Source organism: Antennarius striatus, chromosome 9 (assembly GCF_040054535.1).
Source record: "Antennarius striatus isolate MH-2024 chromosome 9, ASM4005453v1, whole genome shotgun sequence".
NCBI classification, from domain to species: Eukaryota; Metazoa; Chordata; class Actinopteri; order Lophiiformes; family Antennariidae; genus Antennarius; species Antennarius striatus.
This window is the reverse complement of record NC_090784.1, coordinates 20016390-20039247: the sequence shown is the minus strand read 5'-3', so window position 1 is coordinate 20039247 and position 22858 is coordinate 20016390. Positions and strand designations below refer to the sequence as shown.

The following is a 22858-nucleotide window of genomic DNA, read 5'->3' as shown; positions in this document are numbered from 1 at the left end:
ATGAAGGTGTGGTTTCGTGTCCAGCTACCATAAAATAAATGAGCGTCTTGGGAAAAACCCTGAAGGAAAACTTAAGCTGCGTTGCTGTTATTTAGGCAGCATGACAACAATATGAAAAATAGTCCAATTTGGTGCAGAAGACGATGTCAGTCCTATTGAATTCCTATTTTGTTCTGATTAATGTCCCCGGCGTAGCGATGCGGCACAAGCTTTCAATTCCAGATGTAATTGAGTGTGTTTTTCATGACGCTGCATTGGCCATTAATTAAGAACATAAAAAGCAGCGCATTAATTGAGGGACGAGCTACAAAGCCTATTTGAAGTAATCAAAAGCTGAAATTGCAGCTTTTGGAAATTCAATAATTTATGATACTCGCTTCTTCCCTTGGAGGCATCTCCACATCTGTATCACACTTCAGGGAAATGCATCCAAGCCCCCCATAAACAAAAAAGATCTGGATCTGAGGTGGACGCTGTAATTGATTGGTCTCTTTAAATTCAGTGTAACAGAACCAGCCAATGGGACAAGCCTTTTAGCTGAGCTCCAGAAGCCAATGATTAGACAGTAACGGGCATCAACTTGTCTTTACTCAACTTCCTCGTTTGCCTCCCACTCGGTCCCTTCTTACCGACCCAATCTCGGTCAGCTTGTTTTGCCGTTTTGTCTGAAAGTAGAAATCGTCGAATGTTGAAGTGATTCTGGACTGAAGGCTGAATTCCACTTCCTTTTTTCTATCGTTGAGTTAAATATGTGATGATACACGGATTGTGATCTGGCATATTTAGAAAGCTCTTATGAAGGTTTTTTTAATTTAATCCAAATTTATTTTTGAGATTCAAGTAAAAATCCACCGAAATATTTTTTCATAAGGTCGTTCTGCTCTGTAAATTATGGTTGCAGGGCATTGAGTTTGATTTTTTTTTGGATAAGGCTTTATTTAATTAAAGGGGACTTCTGGACCTCGGCGAATTCGAGTCAACTTTTTTTTTTTCTTTCGGGTTTTTCATTCATCATCTGTATTGTCCCTATCTTGGTTGCCCTGCTGGATGAATGCATGGCTTCTCTTTCTTCCCCCTTCCTTTGTATGCGGCTGGAATGGTGACCTTCTCTGCTGCACACAAAGTGAGCTTTGCTCTGGGATAAAGGAGTCAGCTCACAAGATACACCTGAGGTACTTACGCTTCGCTGTGTATCTAAGGAAACGCAAACAGCATCCTCCCTCAGGCCTGCAGGACAATCTGTGTTCCCAGCACGCCTTTCGTTTTTTTTTGGGGGGGGGCTTCATGCATCTTAGTGTTGGGTGACGGTCTTTTCTCTTGATCGCTCACAGTTCTCTGCCTCTGCGGGCAATTGGAGATAACATAAAGTACAGCGCCAATCAAAACACAATCCGTCACCCTGTCTGATGAACCGAGGAGGGCAAATTGTGCCCTCTTTCGGTTTTTTCCTCCCCTCTTCTTCATCTCTTCACGGTCCCGTTTCTGTTGCAGTATCTCTTGATTCTGGGATCCTGGTCCCTCATGGCTGCAAGATGGTAGAACCAACCCTGGAAGGCTCTTTGAAGGAAAGACTCCATCTGTACCCTTAAATTAAAGTAGAAAACTCTTTCCGCTGTGTAAATAAAATCCAATTCCTCTCCATCTTACTTTTTTTAATCTGCTATTATAAATGTCATCCGTGGGTTTGGGGGTTTGTTTTTTTTTCACCTCAGTAACGAAGTTATGAGATTAAAAAGAAAAAAACGAAGATTTTCCCATGATTGATCACTCCCGTGTGATTGGCAGCTGGAATTATGATTCTGGCGGTGAATTCATCTACTTGATTTGCTTCTTCGCATGAAACGCTTTTAATACCCATAATCCCCTGCTGCAAATTAGTGCAGCAGCCCCCTCCCTAGGATAGCCAACAGTTAAATGGAGGTGACGTACAAGTCTGCAGCTGGAATCTTTTTAGCCGCATGTGGTCTTATTGAAGTCACACATAGATGGTTGCAAAGAGAAGTCGGCTCTGGGAAAAAACAAAGCTCCTACAAAAATCAATCCCTTCTTACAACTGTACCTTCCAACAGGCAGCGCCGGGGTTTTAAAATCCATTCGCCTATCACTCAAAGCCTGTGCAGTCTGGGCTTCCACTCGTCCAGTCATGCAGGAAATACAATATCTGTGTGTTCTCGCTGTGCTTTATAATTCCAGGCCAAGACCATGATGTTTGCTGCACATGTTGTTTAAAAGCAATTTGCGGCCCCCGTTCTTGCAGTTACACATATTTACACCAGGTACAGCCTGAGTTGTCAGACATGCTTCACAAACAGGCGAAAATACGCTCGACGCCATTGTGTCAGACAGGTGTTGTTGTCACCACTTCCCAGATTTCTAGTTGGTGTCTTTATTGCTGTGAGTTCAGACAGACCTCACATTAATGTTTTATAAGCGATTTTTAATGTCGAAAAATGTCTATTATTGTTGTTTTTAATCCTTCAATGAATGATTTAATTTCATTACATAAACAAATGATCAGGCGGAAGCCAACAGCAAACCGGCGAAGTAATGAATTGAATCACAAGCATCCAAAATTGCTCCAAAGAATCCAATTTAATTAGCTTAATGTAAAATATCGCTCGACCTGCCGAGTTCAAATAATAAAACCAGCTTTTTTTTAAAGACCACAGATAAATTAAAGGGCAGTTTACATTCGACCTGTCATTCAACGACAAAAGCGATTGTCATTTGCAGCCCTCACTGTGTGTGCGGTGTGTGAATACTAGCAGGAAGTGTGCCTTACAACATAACCCGAGCCCGACACACAACCCACCCCACAACTCACTCTCTGACACAATCCTAGTTAAAATAATGCAACCCTTATTTACCAGACCTGTTTGGTATTGCGGAGCTGTCACACAGGATTGCATTATATTTCACAAATACTTTTGTTACCACATCATTTACTCATTAATTCATATTTTAGGATTCACTGCTGCTGCTTGTCCTTCAAACCCTCTTGACGCATCGACACTTGTTTAATATCATTCTTAGGTGTCTGCAGCAGCTAGTGGCTTCTTCTTTCAAGGCATTTAATATTGACACCCCCAACCCCCCACTCCCAAATTGCCAAGCTTGTCTTTAATACTTGAGGTTCAGGGGTCATTAGTTGGATCCTCCACCACTGGTAGCCTCCCAGTATAACCTGGGAGTTATGATCCTTGCAGGTGAACTTTCTTTTTAATGGCAAAGCATTCACTGTCCAGGCTCAGACAATATTTAAGCCACGTTCATTCCTGTAGTGAAGGGTCTAGTATATTTATTTTACATGGCAGGAGTGGTTGTGACCAACACAGTGTCTGCAGTTAATTCACCTTCCTGCACTGTTATCTATATAAATAATATATACTATATTTAAGCCATGCTTGAAAACCTTCCTTTTAGTAGAAAAATGCAGCTCAACATTAATACCGATTGGCATTCTGCTTCATTCTGTCTGTGGAATGTTCAGGTCAGGATGAATGCTGACTTTACAAACAGTGTATTGTGTTCACGCCCTCCCTCGGCTCCGGCCCGGTGAACCCATCACACCGAGGCAGGAGGAAATAGGATTACGGTGAATTCTGAATTTTCGGGGCTGAGAAGGAGTTTGATGTATCGGTTAATATGCACACAGGCTTAAGCCTACAGTTCAGAGCCCATTCCCGAGTGGCGAGGTGTGTAGATCATGAATTAACTTTGCTGAAAGCACAGAACAGGACTTTTCTGGAAAGTAGGGCAAATTGCATATTTGCAAGTGGGTATTTTATCACCCAGTGACAGTATCCAGGTGGTATATGTCACGTTGTAGGTAGAAATATCATGCAAATTCACTGAACCCCAGTGCTTGAGGGTTCAGCTTTACATGCACAAATGTGCACAGTGCATGTCTATGAATAAAAATAAAAAATAAAATAATGAGCAAATTTCAGAAGCAAATTGTATTCTTTCTGCTTCCTGGTGTCGAGCGGCGTCAGTCCAGTGGGCAGCCTCTGGTCGGCTTTGGTTTCCTGCTGATGTGGGTCTGATAATTGCGGACACTGGCTCATATATCACTGCATCGGGGGCAGACAGAAGGGCTGCTGATGATGGCCACTCATCCATTACATGTCGACATGCGATACTCCCATTTTCTACATCCTCCACACAAAAATCGCTGTATTGGTGAAAATCACCGTCATCTGAAACACGAGTGTGGAGCCGCAGCTCATGTTCATTTCCAATATTTATTTTCACGTAATCATTTAGCGTAAATAACAAATGAATGAATACCATCTTTTTTTTTTACAATAATCTGAAATCAAGAGCAACAACAGCCCAAACCTAGAGTTCAACTGTTTAACGGATGAAAAACAGCATTTATGAGGAGCCGAAATTAACCATACCCATTTTATTTTTTGTCAAGCACAAATAAAATAGAAGCATGTAGAGCAGACAAAAGATTAAGAATTTAAATGAGAAGGTGAAAAACTAAATATTTGCTCCAAGGTCTTTTTTTTCTCCCTGTGGTAATAAATACTTGCTATGTTGGCTGGACAAAGCAAACTATGTGACATTGTTTTTGGCTCTTTGTCTTTATTTGTCCAAATAATTTAACCTCATAATTATGAAAGGAAGTGATAAATAATGTCGAGATGCCCGGATATTAAAAGCAACTGCACAACAAATGCTAATAAATTCGAATAAAATAATCTAAGGACAGAACACTGATCACAAAGCAGTCGTTTTAAAATGACATTCACAAAAGCCGGTTTTCTGCTTCATGAATTTTTGTGTATTAACGAATTGATTAAACCAATAGTTTTATTCATCATCTCTCCCTCTGCCTCCTAAACTCAGACAAAGACATTTAACTCTGAAGCCTTTCCAGACCTGAGCCTCCGATTCCATATTTTAGACGTCATTCACATGTTCCCATTAAGATGGAAAATGACAAATTCACTGGATGTGAAGGCGGGTTTGACCGGACAGAAGCCGGGGCAGCGCCATCCTTTTCGGTCAGTAAACAGCCCACGTCACTCGACAGCAAACACCTGCTCCATCTCTTCGTTGGAGATGCGACGTGCTGCAGTCAGACTATGTAATTTTCTGTTCCAAAGCCATGTGTGAATAATTTGTCTGTGCAGCTGCAGAAAAAGAGCGATTATGTCTCCATTATGACTGTTGACATTTTTGTGATTTCTGCTGCAGAAATCTGTCCTAGAGGTGTGGTTTTTTTTGTGTGTTTGGATGCACAATCTGAAGTAGTTTCATTTTAGTGAGCTTTCCAACCTTTATTAACCATATTAGCTCATCCGTGGGTCACGAAACATATGTAAAATTAGACCTGGGTTATTATTTGCATCTCCAGATTCAATGCAGTCATTATACATGGGTGTTGATTCAATGTAAAATTGTTTCTGTATTGAATGGTTTAAATCGTTGGACAGTATTTTCAGTCTTCTGCTCCAGTCACACCATTTACAATGCATAATTATCACATTGGAATACAACATTAAACAAAACAGCCAGATAAAGTAAACAGTCTGCATCATTTACAGACTGTTGAAGACTGTTTAAAGGTTAGCCGTGTTAATTAATGGTTTAATTATTCAAAAAGCTATTTAACATTCTTCTGCCCGTGTGACGATAACAGATGAGGGGTAGGAGGAGCGCTCCGCTGCCATCGTCAGCGTCTCGGCTGATATTCATAGTGGCGAAAAGTAGATTATAAAGTCTATCTTGCTGTTTGCTTCTTTTTCTATGAAAGTGATTTTTCTAAGACTAGAAAAGTATTCTTTTTTTAAGTCATGTATTCATATGAGAATGGTGTGTCAATAATCCTTGTGTACACAATCCAGAAAAATGATTACAAATGATGTAGTACCCATGCCAGGCCACTAGTGGGCAGCGTAAATTCTCAACATCAACTCTACAGATTATTATCTCGGTAACTTTGGAGGAGTTTAAAGTCTGCAGCTCCAGAATCAGATCAACATATTGAAAATATCACACCCTGCCATCCATCTTCACAAGTTATCGCTTCCAGGTACCAAAATGTCGTTGCCGCCTCTCAGCTCTGGCAACGACATTTTTACCACTTTATGCAAGAACAGTTGTCATGTTAACGGCCCCCGAAAGGCAACTGCAAGCAGAGACGGGGGGCATATTTGTTTTGACGTCTTCTCAGCTCATAAAAGAAGGAGGCAGACGTTGAATGTGTCTACCCATGATGCTCAGAGGCAGCTGAAAGCCAAGGGGTCACTTTGCTCTCTGTCTTCTCTCTCTCCTCTTTGTTGGGGAACTCAAAAGAACATCAAACAATTTAAAAGCGAGAACGATCCGCTTCATCTCTTCACCGACACTCGAGATCAGATTCTGCAAACACTTTGATGTCACTCTTTGTTGTTTTTGTTGTTGTTGTTTTATAAATCCATTCTAATGTGAAATTTGATAGCTTCTTTAAAAGAGGATATGTTTGACCTCTGGAGATGAATCCAGACAACAGAATTCCATCGTCAGAAGTAGAAAAGTGGTCATTCCTTCAAAGGATTTGCATATAGTTACCTTGATGAGAAAGGAGTTAAATCCATTGTTCTGCTGCAGGAGTGATGAAGAACTCAATACTTTAAGTGCTTAAAAGTTTTAATAATCACTCTTTTTCTTAAATTTAGTCCAACCCATCCATCCATGAATCCAGTCCAACCCTATCAACCAATAGTTTCAGCTATGCTTGAGGGTTTTTGACTATTATAAATTAATCTTAAATTTATTAAAATATATTTTTTTAATTTATTTATCTTTTTTTTTAATTTAAATTAATCAAATTAATTTTAATTTTAAATTGACTATTATAAATTAATTTCCCTTATGAAACCTCCTTAAGGGATAAATAAAGTTATACTCTATTCAGATCTAAATGAAGACTTTAGAGAAAATGTCATGGAAATTTTTCCAAAGGGAAGCAAAAATTCACAAAATCTCACCAGGATTGGTATTATTATGTCTTATTCATTCAGACGTCATGCAACCCCTCAGATTTATCTCAGGACTACTACCTGTGGTCTCCTCAACCCCCCCCCCCCAAGGCTGTTAACCACTAATTCACCATTGTTCATTTGCATGAGCACTGCTCAATGAGTCGTGTTCAAAATCAAAAGGGACTCCTGCGAGAGTCACCTCAGACATGAGAATTCATTAACCTGTAATTACATCCCAGGAGTGAAAATGAAGCATCACTGTTTTTCCCGACGCCGTATCGCCTCAACGTAAACCCGCAACACGTCAACAACGCCGCGCCCGGGTGGGGTCCACCGCTGTTTCTGCTCCCCCTTGAGCTCATTCACCACCAATTCTCTGTCTATCACGCCCAACTGTTTTCGGGGGGCTTAGATTGGACCTATTCCCTGTAGCACACCATTTCATTACTGCCAAGAATTGAACACATGGTGACCTCCTCTCTGCGCCCTGCTCCATTATCAGGTCAAGGATTACTCTCTTCCTGAGAAAATATTTTTTTTCACAGTTGACTTTCTAACCAGTGACTTCACGGCCACTGCCCTCATAATAGCGTCAATCAGGGACTATTGAGATGCTTCTCTTTGACGTTGCATTTTAATTTGGACCTTAATGAACCCCATTCCAATATAATTTTGTTGCCCGCTCTGAGATGGCTTTGATTAAATGAACCGTTTGTGCCTCAGTAGGGAGGACGTGTCTCGATCTGCCTGACAGACATGCATGTGGGGAAAATGTTCTTGCAGCTTTAAAGTGGAAAAAGCAAACTGGAAGAGACTAGTAGTGGATGGGCAGGATGCCAGTGGAGTGATGTTGCTTTCTTTCTGTGCCAAACAGTGTTTTAGCACCTTCCTATATCCTCATACCCTGCCCACAGATCACGGACACAAATCTGGCGTCCACTCATGGAATTGTTCAAAAAATGAACATATCATCCTTGCCCAATCCCAAACTTTTGACCCTCCTGCAGTCTGTAGAAAAGCCTGTAGAAAGTCCTGTAGTCAGAGTCGTCCTTGAACATTGGCGTGTTCATGCTGCACATGTGACAACCTCTTTCAGAGTTACTTCAATGCCTTGGAGGGAATGTTTTCGCTGGCAAGCAGTCTGTGGGATTGCAAAAAAAAAAAATAACTTGATGGATTTTTCTAAAACTTGGTGAAAGAATGGGGTGTGTGTGCCAGAAATTTGGAAACAATTTGGAGTTGATCCAGATAAAGATATCAGTCCATGATTTAATAGAACACTGATGGAAGGAATTTTAGTGAAGCATATGTCATTTTGGAATAATGAATTAAGGATCAATTAAATGGATGTGTTTGGCTTCGGTTGAGGTATGCGGTCTGCTAAAGTGCCCTTTCGGTTAAATGTGTCATACGTGTGCTGAATATGTATCAGATTAACATTATGAACATGCGTTCATTTGAACGTTTGAGGTCAATGAGCTTTAGGTTGTCGATAAGTATGTAGGAAACAAACAAAAAAAAAACAAACGTTAGCAAAATCCGAGCCTGCAGCTTCCCAGTTTGCGTCTGCCCTCACAATGTGACACGTCTGCCACTTCAAACTGGCTGCATGCAGGAAGCCGACACCCACCGCCGCTCCGGCTTCATCTCCCCACAAAGGCAGGTGTTTTGGTGCTGGGAGTTGCTGAAAAGAAAGAAAAAGAAAGAGACGGAAAAAAAAATGAAAGTTTGGGCTCCGGTGTGGACATTGCTGTGACAGGAGTGGCATCACGCCTTCCCAGGGGACACCTTGGCTGTGGTATTGTCACCACGATGGACGTGGCCAGTCCCTGCCCCCCGGTTGATATTAACACAAGCTGACCGCCGGCCGGCTCTCTCTGCCCCGATGTGGACAGCAGACTTATTAAGGGTGACAGAACCTGTGACTCGTCCCAACAAACCCCGGTTGTCCTGACTGCGCTGGGACAAAAAAAAAACTGCCACCCTGCATGAAGCACTCAGCTGATTACCTCAGGCTTTGGCTTGGATAAGTGAAACGGGTGTGCCAAGGTGACTTTCTCAAAACGCAGACATGTCAACTTAAGTTGCTTAGATTCTTTAATAGAAGTCTGTCTGTGAATGGACTCGTTTTTACCCTGACCCGCGGTGTCCTCTGAACTTCCTCTGCATGATTTCCGTGACCACGAAACTAGAAGCACACTGAGTAGACCTTTAAACGGGGTTTTGTCACGCCGCGTTACTGCGCCAGTTTCCAAAAGTGAATAGACAAAGTGTCTAGATATGACACATGCAGCTAAAGCAACATCACAAGACAAATGCACGCAGGAACATACACTAGATCAGGGGTGTCAAACTCATTTTCACCGAGGGCCACATCAGCATAATGGCAGTCCTTTAAGGGCCAGCTGTAACTAATAAATGTAACTAAATGTAACTAAATGTAAAATAAATACTCCTTAATGTTAAATAACTCTGAATTTATTACTTATTCATGTTACAAACATTACAGGTGCACAGAAAAAAAATATTTTTGTTTGTTTCTTGCTCTGTTACAACATAAATCCTTTTAATTTGTCAGGTTATGAAACCCACAGAACTCCATCAATCAAGGATCAAAACCATCCAATGAATAAAGAAAAATAACATCAACCACAAGTTAGAACATTAACTTCACTTCACACTAACTTCAAATAGTTCAAGTTAAGATGAATTACTGCATTGTGGGAAATGTAGTTTTTGGTCAAAGTCACACTTTTGACCTATTTATTTACAGGCACTGACCTTTTATGCTCTCGTGGGCCACATATAATTATATGGCGGGCCACATTTGGCCCCCGGGCCTTGAGTTTGACACACGTTCACTAGATACTTTCATGAGGTCTGAAATGAAATCTTTGCTTCAGCCCAGTGTTGTTCGGCCGCCTTATCAACCGAGGACCTGCTGATGCAATCAACAACCGTAGGACATCCGCCCTGCGTCATCCTGTTGTCTGTCAGCAATCCCCTTTCACGTTTCTACACCAACCCGAGTACACAGTCGCACGCTGGTTTTACTCAGATAGTCTGAGCTCCAGGGCTTCTTTGTCCAGTTCCAGGAACTGTTATTCATATAATTTATGGGCTCCAAGATTTTTTTTTTTTTTTTTTTTTTACTGTGATAACCTTCAGAAGGAGGTAAGGTTTTTTCGAAAAGAGAAGATTTAATGCATCACACTCAAATCTGATTTTCTAGACAGCAGCCTTGCGTTTGTTGTCACACTTTTTTTTTTTCTACGTCCTTTTACATCGAGTTGACAAAGAACTGTATAAGAACTCCTCAGGGTTGTAAGTCTCTGAGTCGGAGCTGCAGCTCTGACATTTAACCATCAATAGATGTCAACATGGCCTTATTTAATTATTTGCATAGAGGAGTTTTGATACAGAAATGATGTAACTAGGCTTGACTTCATTTTAAAACAGCATCATTATTGGACTTTCAGAGGTTTTTTTTTTTTTTTTTAATCCAACTGCCATAATTTATACATCTGGTCATTTCTCTTCCTCTATCATACAAATAATGATCTCATTTCCAATTCCATCTCTGTCTTCCTTTCCATCTTCTCCTTCGCTTGTTCTTTTTTTTTTTCTCTCTCGTGCTTGGTGAGCAGTAGCATATAATTAGCATCAAAAAGCTTTATCTATGAGCTGTGACTCTCCTAACAAGACAGGAATCCCTCAGATGACCCCCGGGGGCGGTGGGGGGGTGGGCGCACACATCACGTGTGGAATATCAGATACCGTGACTCATAGTCTTGTACGAATATTCAGTCCAGCATCTTAGCTCCTCAAAGATATTTCAGGCTTGTGATAGGTGAAAACTGTAAGCGCCCCACTTACGAAGCAGAATGTCAGAATGAGTCATTGTTAATTATCTTGCTGGTCATGCTTGTAGCTGTCTTGTTTTTTTTGTTTTTTTTTTCCACTGTGCAATTCCATTTCCTGTTGTAATTAGTGTTCTTACTGCAGCCTCCATATCTATTTCTTCTGCTGGGTTTAAAGTGTGAATTCCAATGCAACACAGGTCGCTTTTGAACCAAATCAACGAGGCACAGAACAAACCTGGACTCAACCCTATTGGCATGTTCCAACAGAGATAGCCTGTGAACGCTGCCACTGCCGCTAAAGCCTTTAGCCAGATGCCCTCAAGCATGACACTGACACGTGTTGTCTCAGTAGGCGCACATTTAATGCTCTACGCCATTGGTGCTGTTTCCTGAGAGAGTAAAACTTAAATTATTCACACACTGCGTGCGCAGAACTCCAAAATTAAAACAAATTAAAGTGTTGAAGAAAGTCAGTGTGGATGTAGAATACAAGCAAACCTTGGTTTTCGAACGAACGCTTTAGACGTTGAACAAATTGGAATTCGACCAAAATATCAGAATTTTATTGTCTTAGAGGTGCTTTTTATTTTAGTTTACTGCATTCAATCATTTTTCACTTAATTTGCGTTCCATTGCCTATGGTACAAGTTACAGTACCGTAAACTTCTGTCCAAAAGACGACTGTAACTCGTTTCTTAGGCTAACCTGATTCTTTCTTTCTTGCTGTCTTTCTTGTATTTGCTTCTTTCTTTGACATTTCTTTGATATGTTTCATGACTATGCAATTTGATGTATAAATGACATTGTGAAATAACATTACGTTGAAAAAAGGTATTTTTCTTGCGTCTTTGAACGGATTAAGACCATTTATATTATTAGTAATGGGAAAAATGTATTTGGAATTTCGAACAAGTCACTGTTCGAACAGCCTTCCGGAACAAATTGTGGTCGGAAACCGAGGTTTGCCTGTGTAAAGTCACTTGGTATATTAGTTTAATTACAAAATGTATGTATGTTCATTTATTATTTCTCCAAACCTTTTGCCTGAATCCTGCACCTGGATGTTTTGGCAGGAGCTAAGCAAATCCGTTCAGCTTTCCTAACATTATTTAGCCTTCAACTTGATGAAGCATGTCCAGCCCCAAATGACAATCCTCCTCTCCGAGTGGAGTGTCTGAGCTGGATGCCGTTATTGTGATGATGTGTACCGGTGTGAAGACAGAGGAGTGGCAGCGAGGATGGATGCTTACCCCCCGCTGAGAAAATGAGCAGAATCACTGCATTTTCCACCCAGCTGACATCCAAGACAGATGGAGCTCATGAACACTGCAGCGCAGCACCCAGCCAAAACCATGGCAACAGTGTGTACGCTGCCACAAGGAGCCTGCCAGGCCAATCAGAGAGGAGAACGCATCGCCATCTGAGTATGGTCCCCGAGGTAGACGGGGAGGATGATAGTCGGATGGAGGTTGGTGCTGAGAGAACGAAGAGGATCCGTCGTAACTCCAGTGGAATATCACGCCATATGCTTCACGTCCCGAAGGGAACGTTTGATAAGGGTTACAACAACTTACATTTTCAATCACAAAATGGCAAATCATTGGCATTTTCCTCCGTAACGCAGGAGCCGACAGAAGGATCAAGGCACATCTGTGGTTGATCTATGTTCTGAGAGTCATTCAGTTCCCTCTCCACTGTCTGAATTCATCTTACTGTTTCTGTGCACTGTTGCCTGCAGGGATTTTTTTTTCCAGTTCTGCAATCATTTGCTCTACAGCGAAGTTACAGATGCTGGAGATTCAGCATCTCCATCACCTTGACCTCTAGAATTACAGGAGGATGAAGGCAGACCTAAATCAGTTAAAGGTCACCTTTCAGCTTGTTAGTTGGTTAGAAGTTACGTTCAATCATAGGACTTCTCTTGATTCTCTTAAAAGGATTGATAGTAGACATCTCCGTGTGGAAAATGCACCTGTTTAGACATTTTATTTTCATTGCTGCAACATCTCGAGCACTTTTCTATTAGGTTTACGGTAAACCAGCTTGATATAGATCAGGCTGTCACCCCTACAGGACCCCATAGTATGACTCTCCAAACAGATACCTCTGACGCATTCTCTGCCTCTCGTCGTCTTCTCTGCAGAACTCTAACATCTCTGTTGTGACTCCGACGCTCTCAAAGCTGTCACATGAAACACGCATCGATGATATATTATTGTATAGATCAGCATCTCTGAAACTTTTCTCAGACTTTACTTCCCAACTATGTCTCCATTCCCAACGGAAAAGGAACCCAGATTGACCTCATACCAAATTTGTTCTTTCTTTCAAGATAAATGACTTCACATGAAATCGCCATAATTCTAACCAGTAATTTATTGACTTTGCTGTCATATGTGAACAATTTCCATGGAAAAGCAATGCTCCTCCTGCATGTGAACCCAAATTACAGTGAAAGGTCTTGTCGTCACTGATTGTATGGAGGCTTGCTGATTACATAGACCTGATGGGCCATCACTCAGAGAGGCAACTTCGCTGTGTGGCAGCATGAACGTGGCTCTACCTCCCGACACCAACGCCTTTCATTTTCATTTGATAACCACCTGCAGAGGCTCAAATGAAGGATTTGTGACACAGGGATTAATCTCTTAAAAGCATTTTGTATGGCATCTGAAGCTACCACGGCGACTCAAATTCAAGAAAAAGAGGATATAAACTCAGCAAAGTGTGTCTATCTCTCTGTCACACACTTCCACGAACCAGTTGATCTCCCACAGGGGTGGCATCGCAGTGGTCACATCATCCCCCAACCCACCTCCCCCAGCTTTGATGAGGCAGGCGACGGTCTTTGAAGCCCGGTTCCATCCCCTTTCTGTCTCTTCCGGCGCTACCACTCCAGAAACAACAACTGGCTCACGTCACCAGCTGGACCACTGATACCAGCAGGTCACGCAGATAACAGAGATCTGATCTCCCTGGTCTTGACTTCCTTTCTGTCAAACGCAAACCAACCCACCCTCTTTCCTTCTCTCTCTCTTGGTCTTTTTCGTTCTCTTTCTCTCTCTGTCTCTCCCACTGAGCTTGTGACTCTTCTATCCTCCACGCTCCATCCTCACCCCCCTCATCACATTGTGTTCCTCCAATCTCATTATCACTCCTGTGCAATCCGCCTGGCTCCTCCAGATTATGTTGATCTCTTTTTGGAGGAATGAACAACAGGTACATGCTGGGTGTTTTCTTGTCAGGAATTCAGAGATATTTTGGAACGGGAAGCCGTGAACCTTTTTTTAATTTTTTTTTTTTAAACATCCTGAAACAAGAGATAAATCCAAAAGATGTTCTTTTTCTGAAAAAGATTTATTTGTCACGTCTTGGCAGCCGTTTGCATCAAAGAATAGCATCATCTCTGATTCCTCCTCTGCTAGAAGCTGCCTGTGTAGGATAGATCTTTGGTTCAGAGCCACATATTTTGCATTTCAATTTTTAGCCATGCCCCTAGCATGTCTGTCTTCTGGTTTGGGCCTCCACTTTGGCTCAGAAAATAAATATCACAAGTACTGGAAGGACTTCTCTCTTGGTACCCAGAGAATAAATTTGGTGGTTTTACACTTGTACCGCCAGCAGGTCCAGGTCCAGTTTCAGTTCTGGATAATTCCCCGTTCAGTTGATGAATTGGCACGGATTTATCTTGAGAAATGAAATTTAATTTTGAATAAACTTCCGATGATATCACCTCTTGAACCACTTTCAGAGCAAAGTGCCATGCGTGCTTTCATGTTTTCAAGATGATCACATTTAAATGACGGCGTGACCCGTTCCTTCCCGCCACCCCAAAACCTGCTTCATAACGTGCTACTTATGCACGTCACCTAATACATGATGAACAGCTAAGCCTCTTTGAAAGTCACAGATTTGGTGTCTGATTGCAAAATGCTGACAGATGTAAAAAAAAAAAAAAACCAGAAAAAGAAAACGAAATGTGAAAACTTAAACCCGCTGTCTCCCGATGTGTCGCCCATTTGCATGTCGCTGACAGGCGGCATCAGACAGTTTTCCCCTCGTAGGCTTTAATAAGTTCTCTCAGCTCTCCTGCAGTTTCTTGGATATTGTTGTCTGCCGGTTGCCCACGCAGGAATGTTACCTGTTAGCTCCTCCAGCTGAGTCGGACAGGAAGTGCTTTTTCGTCATGGAGAATATCATGGCCCTAATGAGAAAGAGGACCTGACATCCGCTCCTCTCTTCCACCCCCATCTGCACCCACATCTTCTGGCTCTTCTGCCCCAGTAATGATGGCAGAGAGGTTTTTGCCATCAGGAAAATTGTGGGCTGAATTATTGATGGGTCACTGTGTCTGTCTGGTCAGTTGCTACTGGTGGGGTTGATCTTGCATGACATTCACCAATGCGTAAACAGGTGAAAATGTGTTCCTACGTGCATGGAAATCATATTTTTCTCTGCATGGAGCACTGACAGCGTGGCGCCAGGGTACCCAATGAGGTCTGAGGCACCAACAATATCATCTTTTTGCCGTTTGGAGACAGTACCTCGCGTTGATCTGCTGTGACAGGTAGCTTAGGTGTAACCCCACAAATCTAACAGGATTTCTCAGGAGTCTTCCTGTATATTTCTTACCGTGGTGCACAGATGGGATTAAGTTCATCCTTAGGACCCCCCTCCCCCTCCAAAAAAACAAACAAACACACACACGTGGTATTGCACACAACAATCAGCTTTAGATTCCAAAAGAAAAAAGCGAAGCATGCAGTGCCACTCAGTGGCAAACACGTAATATGGAAGGATTATTTTAAAGTCATACCGTCCCAACAATGAACACACCTTCGCGAGGAACCATAATCCTTTGCACTGGACAGCCTTTTTCTTTTTTTTCCTGCCATTCCCATGCCAGGTATGATGCTGTGCTTTCACACTCGCAGCAAGTAGGTCCTGGGTAGCATTTAAACTGATCCATAAGCCATATATTATACAGGCACTGTAAGAAAAAGAAGCTGTGACATCCAGCAAATGATTTGTATAAGCCCGGTTTAGTGGGTCAAACGGAGGCTTAGTTAAGTGGGTGAATCAGGATCACTGGTGAACATCGACTGTAACGTGGACTAATAACAAGCCGCTCCGATCCGATGGAGGAGGTTTTTAACTGGTCAGCCTCCGATTTGTTTGTTTTTCAGTTTAAACTTTTGGTGGCTTCCATTTTTTTTAGCATTTGTCTCATGATTTCCTCACATCTATTACATCACATTGTGTTCGCCCACCATCTCTCATCCGACGCTGCGCTGCATAAAATATGCAAATGGTTTATAGTTTCCGACGGCCCGAGATGTTGTTATGGGACTGCGATCTCCGAGTTTTTCAGAAAACGTTTAAGACATCTGAGATACAAAACTGTAGCTTTGTTGAATAAACCAGATCAGTCAATAATTGAACTTTTTGAAGAAAGAACTGGCATGGATGTGTAACCCTCATTGGACTTCCCACTGATATGAATAGTAATATGATGGTTTGGAGAGAACCCTCCAACATCACCAGCTTGTTTTTATTTTTTGCCAACCTTGAATATTTAATATATATTTTTCTCTATAAACAAGTGCTGTTTTTTACTCAGCTGCCATCTGTAGCTGAGAATCAGGATGAAGGATCAGGAGAAGCAGCATCGCAGGTCGCACTGGATCCAGTCAATCAGCACCAGCGGGGGTTTTTTTTTATGAAATGAAGAAGAAAATCCATATGTCCCATCAGACGCACCCCTAAAATGGCATAAACTATTGAGGAGGAAGATTGAAGCGGAGACTTGCATTGCTTTCAATCACTGATGATTACTCCTGCCTATTTCTGTTTCTTTCTGAATAATTCTCTGTGTTCTCCGAGTCGGGTGCGTGAAGAAACAGAGAAAAGAAAAGGATCCTTAATAATGATCTATGCCACTGGGAGAGAAACAACACCCAGGTGCAGCCGCCGCTTATGAAGAATCGACTTTTTGTTCCACTTACCCCGCGCCAAGCATCTTACTGTTTCAGGGACCTCAGCAGAATTAAACTTAAAGATATTGTTCAACAAGCAAGCAAGCAAGCCATTGAACCAGGTGTTCATGGGAATGTGCGTCCGCGTGGACACGGATTTTATTTTTAAGCATGAAATAGTGTTTTGTAGAAATAATTACGCTTTGAAAAATGTTCTTCTCTTGCTCCCGCAAGCAGACGTTCTCCCATTGGTGAAAAGTTGGAACTCATGAAGTCTCATTTCTGTTTCTAAGTTTGAAAGTTTGCAGTAGCAAAGAGTGTGTGTGGGTTTTTTTTAACCAAAAAAAGTTTAGTTGAAAGTTTTTCCCAGATGTAAATATCAAGCCATCAACTTTGTGACCTCACCCCAAGCGGTGACTGTTCAACTCTGTAAAAAAAATTTTTTAAAATGGTGTGTTGATGTGGACATTTCTAGTTGCTGATAAAAGATCTCCATGAATGCAAATGTGTCTAATAATTATTCTGTTACACCCACACACTGTGCACAGCAGACATACCCCAGTTTTTTTTTCTGTTTGGGAGTTCGCCAGATTTTCAGCATGAGTCGAATCCACGATGAAAGTCAAGTCAATGTTAAATTTCTTCCCCAAACTTGAGCACCGGTTGTTCATCACGTTGACTGTCGCTAGGGGTGTAAAATAGGGCTGCAAATCAGATGAGATACTCAACTTTTCAAAGTCAAAGACGCTCAGAGTAATGAACAACGCTCTACACCATGATCGCATTCAGAGTACGGTTCAAAATATGTTTGGGTTGTGTCTTTGTGAATATCCTTTTTTTTTTTTTTTTGAAGGAGGTGGGGGGGTGGGCTTATTTATGTCTCCAAGGCAATGATCAGTAAGAAAAGACAGTGTTCAGTTTGAAGAACGTCACTTTTTAAAACCATTAAACTAATGTTTGGACTTCAGGTTGAACCTCTCAACTCTATTTTGTCTCAAATTTGAGAAATGCTCTTATGATGTCATCCTCAAGAGACGCATTTTGTCGAACAAACTTTCAATGCAAGTCTAAAATCCATGCTGCAGCTCTAGACATCAGCAATGCAGCAACAGATGAGTGGAGATGTGATCGTTTGCTTCCATTTGCTGTCATCACAGGCTTTTTATGAGTTACATGTCCTTCCACGAAACACATAATAAGGTGTTTCAGTTTTTCTTTCTTTTAAGGACATAATCTTGCCTCTTGCATTCAGGATAAATCGGTGACATGAAAAACGTACTTGCTGGTTGAGACAATAGAGGTTAAGTTTGCAGATCTGTGTTCTTTAACAGCAGGAATTTTTCATCCACAGTCCAGGAAAAAAAAAAAAAAAAATTTCTCATCAAGGCGACGTTAGAAAATTGTCAAAATGTCACCTGCTTCATTTCTAAGATGTTATTTTTGGAGGATGGGAACCTGATGTTGTTCCTCACGGCAGCAACTGGTTGCGTGGAAAGAACGACGTCTGCTCCGGATCTGTTTTAGTTTTAGAGGACAGAATCAAAGAAACCACAAGCGATGCTTTGAAGCTTAGATCATATTTGTGTGGATGTTTTCCACGTCTCTGCAGCTTACCATCCTCTTCTCATCTGAGCTCACAAATTTAGATTTTTTTGGGCCTGCCTTGTCTCCTTCATGTCAGTGATCTGACTAAAGAGGAGGCGATGGCAGGTAGAGGAGAGGAAAAAAGCTTTTGTTCTTGCAGTAGCAGCCCTTTTTTTGTCAGAACCAGTGACACTGATGGAGGGATATTTGCTAGCTGCTGAATCACATCAAGACCCAGCCACAGTTCATTACTGGTGTACAATTTCTGCACGCTGTCCAAATGAATCAGTCCGCTGGTCTGGTTCACTTTATCATATATGTACAGTATATATGGGTTCCGCTCCAAGCTTTCTCCCTGTTAAAGGCAATCGTGTGTAATAGAATATATGGTATTCCCATATTCCACACATCTATTGTCCAAAATAAATAAAAGCACGACATGGCCACACCGTTCAATTGACGTTTTTTATTTTTTTATTTTGCGTAATTCACTGTAGATTCATTAAAGAGTTGCATTGGCATTCTGGATTCATTACGCGCTGTAGAGACCTCACGGTTGTAATGACAGCAGAAAAACACAGTTCTGTTACCAACACAGGACTGATTCTGATTTTATTGAGGCATGAAATTAAGAGACAGAAACACGGCATTGCTTTTAAAGTACAGGCACTATAGTGAGGAGAGGTGGCTTCCAATTTGAATAGCGAAACCACGGCGGAAGAGCCTTAAATTTGCATTCTCAACATTTGATTATAAGTATGCGCGTGAGAAAATGACCTTACTTCTTATTTTTACAAATGGAGGAAGTCATAAAGTGTTTACAGATGGACTAACACAATCTTTGCTTCTCGCTTTTTTTGTGCAAAAAAACACAAAACATTGAATATCCCCTGTCTTATAATTTAATTTAGAAGGTCAACATCTTCCTCATACACAAACAATGCATTTTTTTCCTGTGATGAAATCATTCTCCACAGACGGTCAGACAAATGGAGATCTGGTATTAACATACACAGGAGTCAAGAGCGAAAGAGTGCTGACTCTCGTTTTCTCACATCCCTGAAGTGAAGGACTAAAAGGTTTTTAGTGGTAAACAGAGATGACAGACGTAGAAAAGCGTCTCTTCTCTGGCTTTCTGTTTGCTGTGGGACACAAGGCTGCATGCCTGATGCGTGTCTTTACTGCTTACCAGCTGATGGGACAGCCGTGTCTTTCCAGTCGTATGCTTTCGGTACCAGTAACTCCATCTGAGAACGATGGAAGCCACCTGTCGACTGTCTCTTCAGATCAGCGCGTGTCATCCCCGAGTTCCACCGCTCTGTCGTCTCCTCAGAAACACACCGGAATATGAGCATTTTTTTTGAGAAGCAAAAAATGAGACAATACTTCGATAATGACACTCACGTGCGAGAAGAGGCTTTTCAGAATGGCACAGTTGAGCAGAAGGGCGTCGGCGAAGACGGATTTATGAACACGGCCTTTAATTTAGAGTGTGCTGCGTACAGTAAATCACAGAGCAGATGCCAGCCTAAGGGGTTTTACTATAATTAATCAAGTAATTTATAAACAAGCAGACAAGAATAAATGACTGCAATATAATCCACTGAGCCTGCTCCATGACTGCCTCCTATTTGAGGTGTGTGTGTGTGTGTGTGTGTGTGTGTGTTTACTTTACATGATTACAAGACCTGATGTATATTTCTGCTGTGACGTTCAAAAGGATGCAAGTGCAACTTAATTTGCTGGAGGAGGCATCACTAGTGTTTCCTTTGATTGAACAGGAAGCCATGGAAACACACACACACACACACACACACACACACACACAATTGATCAACGCAGTTCTGTTTCATCATGTCAGGATTAAGTTGATGTGATATTTTGATGCTGCTTTCCCCATTTCAGTGTTTTTTTATAAGTCGTATCGATGGGTACGGTGCATTTGTATTATCTTAAGTATCTGGCTACTACTGTTGGGAAAACAAATATCAAATCAATTAGAGTGATTGCGGTTTAAAGATTCTGTATCGCCGTGCTCGTCTCGTTGGTTTTCAAAGAGTGGCGCTCGCTCGGAAAAGTAGGTTTTGTTGCACCAGTCAGGATTTTAACAATGGGGATAAAATGGCAGATGGAGAGCTTTACGCTCACTGGCTTGTTGTCCAAAGTGTTCACTCACTCATGTTACAGTATATACACCCACCAGATGCTCCGGTTAGACATATTGAAAGGTTACCAAAAGGAAATAAACATTCAGCTTCATTTGTTCTGTTCTGGAAATGTTTGGAAAGGAACCACAGATGGGATACGTTTCAGATCAAACACACTAAATAATAAGGGGGAGAGGCATTTCAGGCACAATCACTGCTAATGGAGGCAGAACATGCCCACTCAGTCTTGATGAAAGAAGATTACATGAGAGCAAAAACTACTTTTCATATTTTATTTTGAGCGGCTGTTTGAAACTGTTTGAATGGAATGGATGATTATTTGTGGGTCGTGTGCAGAACAAAAATCTGTTGGAACATCTTATTTTCCAGGTCACAATGAGAAAATAGCGTTTTTCACCATCATTTCTTCACTTGTGTGCTCTCAATCTTACAATTCTGTGATTTTATTTCCCTTTTCTTGCCAAGCTGTAAGGATTCCACCATGAGGCTCTGAAGGACGAGTGTTTCATGCAAAGGCTCATGGGTAGTCTCTGTGTAATATGGTTAATTAAATAAGTGTATTAATGTAGTGCACCTATTCTAACCAGAGACAGATACCTGAGATCAGATTATCTGATCCTAAAAGTGACGGCTGGTCATTCCGACCAGTCACGATTCAGTTTCCTTATTTTCTCGTCATCTTCCACATGTTTCTGTTGAGTCACTACTTCCTGTTCTGCAATGTTCAATAACTCTCTCTCTCTCTCTGCGTCTGATCTCTGTCTCCGATCATTTTCCCGTCTGTATTCCGAATCTGTCTCTTCAATCAGCTCCCTTCCCCTTTTGTCTCCCAGGCGCTGTCTCCCTCTCTTTCCCTCTCACCTCCGCTCTGCCATCTCAACCCCTTTTGTCTCCTCAGACATCTTTCTGTCTTTGCCAGGATGTCAATCTCTCTCCCCATCTCTTGTATTTGCTTATTAACGTCGTTTCCAGAGCTCTAATGGAGATCTGGGCACCGATCAGTCACCGCATGAAACGATTCGTTAGCTCTGCCCTCGGTCGTCCGGCCTCGCAGAGCGGCCGGGGAGGACGTGCAGTTTTAAATAGACACGGATGTGATTGCTTTTAATCCCTGGAGTTGTGTTAGAGCGTGCCGCCTTATGTTTCACGTAATTAGCTTTGGTCGAAAACTGGAGGGAAATATGACTCCTGGTCTGTGACAGCTTGGATGAAATGGCAGCCAAATTTATTTTTTTTGAGACGTATCCCTATTTATGTCTTACATATAAACAACACAAATGATAAATTTGTATTTTTTTATTTTATTTTTTTGCCATTTTTCTGTTTATTTAGCCATTTGCTATCTTTTCTTTCCAGGCATTCAAGACTAAAGTAATAGAACTGGGAGAGAAGCTGCTGCCTGCTTTCAACACGCCAACAGGAATCCCTCGAGGAGTCATCAACCTGGGGAGGTGAGTCTCAGCGTCAGCTTCCACCTTCAGATTTCTTTCCTGATTAAAAGACCACGTTAAATTGTTGGTTGAAATTAGAGAGCTCTTAAAAAGTCTTAGGAGACATGCATGTCATCGACAAACGGGATACGTGTTGAAAGTGAATGAACTCTCGCCTCCTTTTATTGTCATTTTTTGCAGGTAAAACCTAAAGAGTCAAATTCTACAGAACCAGAAATAAGAAAGCACATAAATATCTTTAAATTAGGAAGTAAGCATGCATCTGACTATAAACTCCTCAAGAAACAAACTAATGCTCCCAGTGGCATTCAGATATTAACAATTAAGCTGCGTTCAACTTCAGATCATAAGAATAATGTTTGTTCCATGTGGTTCTTAATCAAGTCTTAAATCCTTGCCAACACAAGCTTGTTAGCATCTCTTCATATTTCACCACAGATTTGAAATTGTATGTTTTTGGATTTTGAAGTTCGATCTTTTCCAAGCAGGAAATGAGGATTAAAAATGAGCCTCTTGTGTTTTTGAGGCAATCATTTTTGAGAATGAAATACGAGACGGATAAAGTCTGAGTGAAATGAAGTGAGAATGTCAGCTGAAAGCATTATGAGTCATTACATTATGATATGTCCCTAAAGTTTTGGATTTAATCCAAAAAGACTAAAAGGTCAGGTCCGGGGATTTTCATATTTGAACACTATCTGCATATCATAGTCTGGAAAATGATTCATACTTAGTGAAGGTGTTGTGACTCACCTGAACCATCAAAAGTTAGTGTCCAGTAAAAGTTGATGTCATAGCAAATGTTTGCAGAGAAAAAAAACTTTTTATTAAAGACCAGAA

The 22858-nt window shown here is 41.4% G+C and overlaps 1 protein-coding gene across 3 annotated transcripts in view; it reads left to right on the top strand.

Annotated features, from left to right (window-relative positions):
* The window catches only part of LOC137601306 (mannosyl-oligosaccharide 1,2-alpha-mannosidase IC), a 134746-nt gene that overhangs the window by 99957 nt on the left and 11931 nt on the right, over positions 1-22858 (top strand). For all 3 annotated transcript variants that reach the window (XM_068323450.1, XM_068323449.1, XM_068323451.1), the window contains exon 5: positions 21924-22018. In XM_068323450.1, the coding sequence (XP_068179551.1) occupies positions 21924-22018 (95 nt within the window). The remainder of the gene's footprint in view (positions 1-21923; positions 22019-22858) is intronic.